Source organism: Gobius niger (genome assembly GCF_951799975.1).
Source record: "Gobius niger genome assembly, chromosome: 13".
In the NCBI taxonomy this organism is placed as follows: Eukaryota; Metazoa; Chordata; class Actinopteri; order Gobiiformes; family Gobiidae; genus Gobius; species Gobius niger.
This window is the reverse complement of record NC_136864.1, coordinates 8,166,584-8,174,881: the sequence shown is the minus strand read 5'-3', so window position 1 is coordinate 8,174,881 and position 8,298 is coordinate 8,166,584. Positions and strand designations below refer to the sequence as shown.

The 8,298-nt window shown below is 42.1% G+C and overlaps 1 protein-coding gene across 1 annotated transcript; it reads left to right on the top strand.

Annotated features, from left to right (window-relative positions):
* Window positions 1-3,386: 3,386 nt before the first annotated feature.
* On the top strand, window positions 3,387-6,708 carry LOC306973295 (E3 ubiquitin-protein ligase TRIM39-like; the record flags this gene model as incomplete). The annotated part of the gene is made up of 2 exons (XM_079570202.1): window positions 3,387-3,435; window positions 5,098-6,708. The coding sequence occupies exon 2, from the start codon at window positions 5,104-5,106 to the stop codon at window positions 6,706-6,708; it is 1,605 nt and encodes a 534-aa protein (XP_079426328.1). The 5' UTR covers window positions 3,387-3,435; window positions 5,098-5,103.
* Between the last annotated feature and the right edge of the window lie 1,590 nt (window positions 6,709-8,298).

Here is an 8,298-nt window from a genome sequence, read left to right as displayed (position 1 = left end):
ACTTTTGCACATTTTAAAGTTAGGATGCATTTGTGTTTTAGGTTGTGTTTACAAAAAGAAAAAACAAATGTGTAAACCTCAGTCAGTGGGTCACCTAGTATTAAGATAACAGTAATTTCACAATAAACAGTGCAGCCCTAGTCGGGAACAATGTCTTATCAATTGAGAAATACTGTAAGATGATTTCCCTCTGTCTGGTTATTGAAATCTGAAAAAAATGTGATATGAATTGTCCCATATGGCTCAATAAGCAGCTCTTCCACAGTAATGTTCAATCTCTAACCCCTCCTATTTGAAGATGTCATTGATTTTGTCTGCCTCATTAACATGCACAAACACATCAGATGAAATATGATGAATCAGCCCTAATTTTCTCAAGGTAATATGAGTCTGTCTATCAAAGTATCTAAATCAATACCTTATATTAAAGACATTGTATAAATAACGTCATGATAAATATGGCTGATGAATCTGCTCGTACATGCACCTCTATTTCCCTGGGTGTTTGTTTCTGTCCTTCTGTCTCTATCTCTGTTTATAATCTGAGCAAAGCTGAACCAGCACGGACCTTATTTGGTTGGAGGCCAGTTACATAACAACATTTCTTACCGGGATGACAGCCGTGTGGAGAATCTGGCTCAAAAGATGAAGAAGCCGTGGTTTCCTGTCCTGCTTTAGCCCCTGACCCATTTTTTTTTTGTGGGGGGGGATATTGTCTGAAGGCAAGGATAACAGCTTAAGAAATATAAGCATTACTATACAGGGCAATGCATTTCTATATCGGCCTATGTTTATGTAACAGACACTATTTTTCACAGCAAAATGGAAGAAAGAACTCAATGGGCTGTTGTTCGAATCAGTTAAGCTTCTCTTGGTGATGGGGGAGGGTTAATATGGCGTTTTATAAGAGATATCCAAAAGGAAATTCCACAAATGATTGAACCTGGTCTTTAATTTTACTCCAAAGACTGTAACCAAATCCAACAAAGCCCCAAAATATGTAACAATCAACCACTTCACCTCAACTTAACCCTTAACAGTTCAAAATGTTCTCACTCCTGTGTGTAATAAAGCCTCATTCATGTGATAGTCTGTCTTAGTTTGTGATCATCTGTACTCAATGCATTTTGTAACACATTTGGTAGCTAATACAAATTGTGGCTCTACATATCAAACATCATCACAAATAAATCCAATATAAGGTTCGGGAAAAGACATCCAAAAAAAAGTGCTGCCTTTTCTATTGATTAATATAAGCAAGAATAAACTGAATAAGAATAAACTGATTAATATATATATTCAGGGCTTGACATTCAGTGTGTTTGTTCACTTTTTGCAAATAGGCCTACTGCAACTGTACCCAATAAGTGCAATATACAAGCCATGTATTTTTGCTCATAACCTGTAAAGTGGTAGCCTGTGGTGAAAAATAAAAAAAAAAACAGACTTTTTTCCTTTTTAAAGCTGCATTTTGCAACTTTTATGTGGGGAAAAAATTGTTGATTTGTGCATATTTGACCTTGTAGTAACCCATCGGCTGCATGGGGGGTCATCATGGTGCCTTTACTTTCCACAGTGGTCTCTACAGCGCTCCAGGATCAAGTGTCTGGAAGCTTTTCTCTGCTGATGGACCCTCTCACCCGAGAACCTACAAAACAATTCATCCTGAAACGTTGTAGAGACCATAGTGTTTAAAAGTAAAGGTGCCATGCTGTTGGGTCACTCACTACAAGGTCAAATACAAACATGGATCAACTTTTTTTTTCCACATAAAAAGTTGCGTAATGCACCTTTAAAAAGAAAAAAAGTCTGTGGTGCACCTAATCTAGACCGAAGCATCAGCCTAAAATGTTTTCCTATTTTATTTTTCACCACAGGCTACTGCTTTAAATACACACAATCAACTTTTTTTCTTTTTTTTTGCATAAAAAGTTGCATAATGCACCTTTAATAAAATAAAATTCATTTTTTCAATAGGGTTTAATGTATACATATTCTCCAGTTCAGCTTTACCCAAATCTAAAAGCTTCTCGACTGGAGCTCACAGCTTATAAGCCAGAGTAACGCCTCATTTGAAAGCTAAGACCTACAAAACTGACCATGACTTTTTTTTTTTTTGTTATTTATTGGTTTTACTTGGTCGGGACAGTGCATGTTAATGAACATACACGGGTCTCATGCATGTAAACAAGCCACACCAAAACCTGTTGAGCTATGTCCTAATTTTCCAATATATTTAATGTCAGTTTGAAACACAATTGATGCTTTAAATCAGCAAATCCAGGTGACGGCTCTTTAAAAACCTTTGCTGCCGTGTCCTGTTTGGTTTCCCTTTGGCTTGGCAGCAGAGTTGGCTAATCCTGGTCACTCCCTCTTCACTCCATCAGCTCCAACAGCTCCGTCCGATCTCTGAGCTACTGTATACGGGAGTGGAAAGCAACGCAGTCTAAAGTGTAACTATGAATTGTTGAACTGTAAACGTATTTTGGAATAATGGTTTAGGATCAATTGTTTTGTAGGTTTTCTGGTGAGAGGCTCCATCCGCAGTGAAAACCTTCCAAACAAATGATCCTGGAGCGTCTTAGAGACCAGTGTGATGGAAACTAAAGGGCCACTACAAGGTCAAATACGCGCAAATATCATATAATATAACTTTTTTTCACCCATACAAAAAGTTGCATAATGCACCTTTAATTAATTATGAATCGGATTAATTAATGTTTTTGAATCATAAAACATGGATGCAGACTGACACAGGCACAGATTCTTAAAGGAATAGGCCACCGTTTTTACATACTGAGATATGTTCTTACCTTAGCTTTGACGATTTCTTTAGGACCTGTCTGGTCTTCATCCGTTCCTTCAGTCACGTAAACACAGCGCAGACGGCGTTAGCATTTAGCCTCTCCCCCTCTCCTCTATAGCTCCAAAACAGGTCAACATAGAAGCTACCAAGCTCTTCCACGTTTTCCCTATTTAAATATGGCTACGTGAAGTGTTCCACTACAAAGTATAATACACAAAATTAAACAATGTGGATTTTCTAAGCGGATAAAAGGGGGGACTATATTGTAAGGAGTAATTTGGAATCCGCACAGTAAAGTGAAGATTACTGCACCGATTTCGAACTACTCCTGGTATTATTACGCCTTACAATATATAAAAACTGATATGTGTGGCCTAATGCCCATAGTGGCCTCCATAAAACCATGTGACTCTTGTTGTCTGACAGTGTTCCAGTGTAAACATGTTTAAACTTGTGCAATAGTTCACCTCAGTGTGTGTGATATGAGTCGGTTCAGGTCCCGCCCAGTAAATGAACAAACCAGGCAGTGCAGCCTTCTTTAGACTGGACGTCGCACACTTCCCCAACGTAGACGCTGTTTCAACTCGAGCAGAAAACACCAACGTCCACCGACATCTGCACAGACTGAGGTGAGTACAGAGCTGCTCCAGGACGTTCACACAGACCAGAGGAGTTCACAAACGCACTGTCCTGCTGTTAAAGGAGTCGAGGCTTTTCAATGTCTTGTTCTAAACTCTGTCCATGAGCTTTTGTGAACATGTAAATTATTCATTATTGTATATTCATCAAAGTTGTTTCTTTTGAACTTTCTCTTAAATCATCTGTGAGCTGGTCCAAGGCCCTATTCTCACTTTCTCGACAATATTGTGAATCTCTGTCTTCTTAGAAATATTAGCCATTGATCAAACAAGACTTAATATAATCATGGGTTTTCTTCCCTCTTTCTTGTCATTATTGAGTCCTGCAATAGTGCGAGTATGTTCTTTTTAAGGGATGAGCACAGACAAACCTGTATGCCCAGTTTCTCCATAAAAAGTACTAATTTTAGTTTCACTTTGGCGTCACACAGAGACAGGATCAGAATAGTTGCCTGTCTCTTTAAGACTCTGTGGCTCTAGTTTTCAGCTGTACTTGAAATTAAAAAAACGTGAGCGTCCAAACACTGAGCTACTTTTACTTTGGATTCACTGAACAGTTTCAGGGGTTTCCAACCTTTTTTACTTGACGAGCTACTTTTACACAATATGAAAATCAGAGAGCTACTTACAGTATGTGAAAACGCAACTTAGGTGGAGTTCACCCAGAAGAATTATGGTATTTGACTTGAGTGACTTGAGTTTAGTCCTTATACTTTACTATATTGAACCAACTGCTCACAGATTGTGTTCAGCGTGTTCAGAACATACAGAAAATGCATCTAAAATTTGAGTAATCCAGCGTGAAGAGATGTACAAAGTCTTTGGCGAGCGACCTGAAAAGGCTTGGCGAGCTACTGGTTGGAAATACCTGTTCTACAGCAAGCCCTGACTCACACACTGTGTTTGCACGACGAAGTCTCTCACCTATTCAGACCAGAACAGGATCGCCCAAACCCATGTAAACCTGACAGATGCGATTGGGGGGGCGCGATCCAACTTTCCCCCGTGAGCCGATAGCAGTCAGATTTGAGCTGCATGTAACCACTTAGTCGAAATTAAACTGGATTGGGCTGCGCATTCTGTCCCTAACCCGAAAACTAACTGTCAGGCTGTGAGAAAAAATGGCAACATATCGTCAGAAAACATCATGTGAGCTGCTTCTAATGGACTTCATTGTTCAACAAAGCCATGCTCTACTGTTGGAACCAGGATGAGAGCAGAGCTAACTTTTGGGCCACGAGACACAGTTAAGATTAGCTCTGGTACGGTGCGGCACAGTAGCACAGAGGTTTGCGTGCGTGCTTCGCAGATAGAAAGTCCAGGGTTCGATTTCCACCAGGATGGGGCCTTTCTGCGTGGAGTTTGCATGTTCTCCCCTTGCCTGCGTAGGTTTCCTCCGGGTACTCGGTTTCACCTACCACTAAAAACATGTACAATAGGCGAGGATAAAAGATGTGTGCAGCGTTTCTGTCAGTCTCTCCGTCTCCCCCAGGGGAAACTGAACACCACCAATTATGGAGTGAATTTACATTTGCCTCATGTAAAGCGCTTTGCCTCTGCTCCCTGTTTATGATCTGATGTGTATCTGATCTTGACCGTGTATGATTGCAGCTTCAGGTCACAGGTTCATGTTTCTCTGTGTCTCTGTCTCAGGTCAGAATGGCTGCTGTGAGATCTGAGGACCAGTTCCTGTGCTCCATCTGTCTGGACCTGTTCACTGAACCAGTGACCACTCCATGTGGACACAACTTCTGCAGACGCTGCCTCTCTCAGCACTGGGACACCAGCGCCTCCTGCAGGTGCCCTCTGTGTAAAGAGCTGTTCCCCATGAGGCCAGAGCTCGGAGTGAACACGCTGCTCTCAGAGATGGTCTCTCAGTTCAAACAGGAAGCAGGAAGTAGGTCTGAAGTGTCCAAACCTGGAGAAGTGTCCTGTGATCACTGCAGCGATCCCAAACTGAAGGCGCTGAAGTCCTGCCTTGTCTGTCTGTCCTCGTACTGTGAGAGCCACCTCAAGCCTCATCTGAGCGTGCCCGGACTGAAGAGCCACCAGCTGATGGAGCCAGTGGACAACATGGAGGACAGAATGTGTTCCCAACACCACAAACCTCTGGAGCTCTTCTGCCGCAGCGACCACAGCTGCCTCTGCACCATGTGTGCTCTGCTGGAGCACCAGTCCCATAAGTTTGTGTCTCTGAAGGAAGAGTTCGAACAGAGAAAGGCCTCTCTACAGCAGAGCCACCACATGGTGGAGCAGAGGAGGCAGAAGATCCAGGAGCTCCAGAGCTCAGTGCAGCTCAGTCAGAGAGCAGTGGAAAGAGAGAAGAGCACAGGGCTGCAGGCCTTCAGCGCTCTGATAGAGTCTGTGCAGAGGAGCAGAGAGCACTTCATCCAGGAGCTGCAGGAGAAGCACAGGCACACACAGACTCAGGCTGAAGCTCTGCTCCAACAGCTGAAGCAGGAGATCTGTGAGCTGGAGCAGAGGAGCACTGAGGCTGAGCAGCTCCTACGCTCTGAAGACCACCTCCACTTCCTCCAGCACTGCCTTGCACTGCCCCCTACTGGCCTGAAGGACTGGAGCAGCGTCAGACTGGAGCTGGAGCCGTTTGAAGGAACTGCAGCACGAGCTTTGACTGAACTGGAGGAGAATCTGAAGGAAACATTCACTGAAGAAATGAAGAAAGTGTCAAAACCAAAAAACAAACTGTGGAGAGAGCAGAAGTTTGCAGTCGACCTGACTCTGGACACTGAGACTGCTTTTGTTAATCTGTCTGTGTCCAATGATCTGAAGCAGGTTCATCACACGGATCAGAAGAACTTCCCTGACAGTCCTCAGAGGTTTTGTTCATTCTGTGTTTTGGCAAAGCAGAGTTTCTCCTCAGGCAGGTTCTACTTTGAGGTTCAAGTCAAAGATAAGTCCCATTGGATTTTAGGAGTGGCCAAAGAATGTGTTGGCAGAAAATTGCCAGGCACACTAAACACTAAATACGGATATTGGTGCATATGTTTGGAAAGTAGAAACGTATATATTAATTTCACTGAGCCTCGTGTCTCTCTGTACCTGAAGTGTGCTCCTCAGAAGGTCGGGGTGTTTGTGGACTATGACGAGGGGCTGGTCTCCTTTTATGACGCAGACACTGCAGATCTCATCTACTCCTTCACCGGCTGCAGCTTCAGGGAGAAACTCTTTCCATTTTTAAATCCTTGTAGTAATATTTACGATACAAACTCAGCTCCTCTGATCCTCACTGTGGTGAAGAAGTGACTGTGGCTGAAGAAAAGATCATCACGATTTGTGAATATTGGGACATAATTAAGTTTTTATCAATTCATCATCAAAATACTTCAGTTTGGTCAAATGCTCAGATAAATGTTTCTGGTAAAGTGGGTTCAGTTAAAATAACATGTTTGTGTTTATTGGATATTTTTCTGACGTCCTTGTTAACAATAAGAATCTAACCTGTAGTTTACCCACAATCACGAAATACAATGTTTACACATGATTTAAATTCAGTTGTGAAGGACAACGACATTGTGACAGAATAATATTTAAGATTTTTGCTCTATATTAATATTGAACAACTCTTTATGGTTTATTCATGTGTTTTGGGATTGTATTTTTTTGTTTTCCAATGTGTTTTTACTGCAAATAAGAAATAAAAAAGGAGAATAAATCTATTGTATTGACTAATCATGTGATTCTCTTTACTACAAGTTACTACGAGTTACAGTTTTAAGTCTGTTATAACTTTGTGTCCGTGGGCAAAACATGCTCCTGTTTAAATGCAGAGATTGTTTGTCAGAGGGGCCACTGCAACATCGTCTAAATCAGTGTTTTTCAACCTTGTTTGAGCCAAGGCACATATTTTTCATTGAAAAAATCACGAGGCACACCACCAACAGAATATGTAAAAAAAAATGTAACTCCTACTGTATATTCAGTACACCGTATAGTCTCGCTAGCCACAATGCCATTGATCACAAATGAGCTACGACCACTTACTGATATGGAAGAGTATTACATGGTTACTCTGCCGATTACTGGAGGGCACAGACATTCGAAACTGTACATTATTTGCGGATAATAATGAATTTATTTTAAAAAAAACTAGGTGAAATTGCATAATTGAATGAAAAACACTTCTTTAAGGCACGTAGAAGCCCTGTAATATTAAGCTCTGTTTATTTTCCATTGAAATCCACGTGGATAGCTTTAAGATAGATAGATAGATTTAAGTCTACTTAAATATAGTTTTTCAGGTCACGTCAGAGGGTTTTAGGAGTCGCCAAGTAAGTACTGTTCGACTAAAAAAAAAAAAAAAGAACTGTTCGACTAAATGCTAACAGCTCCACCCAGCGGCCACGCGCCACACTTTCAGCCCCTCACACTCATCCTTACACCACAAGGAGGCACTACACCGTGAAGCCCTATAAATAACATCACCACCATCACCACCCACCACCGGCCAAACCAGCTGCGAAAGTGGGCGTGCCAGCTTTTTTTTTTTCCTTTTTTTTGGACGAACCACAGAGGCCGCTTTGGAGCCGGGGAAGGGGGCGGGGTTAACTCGCTCCAGTGTCGGCGCAGGGCTCTACAGGTGCTTGGTCCCCTGTTTGACACTAGGGACGAAGGAACACACGGGACAACAAGCGTGCGTAAAAGAAAAAAAAAAGAAGAAGCAGCGCGCGGCTCTGTCAGGTAAGCGCTGCGCTCCTACTCGGAAACTTTCTGCCTAAACACTTAGTTATTGCAGGGCATGAAAACAAACAGTAGATCTTGATCAAACTACAAACACGTTGCATGCTTGACAACTTTTGAGTGACGTCCCCCCTAACTTTCCCATCTTTCTTTCCC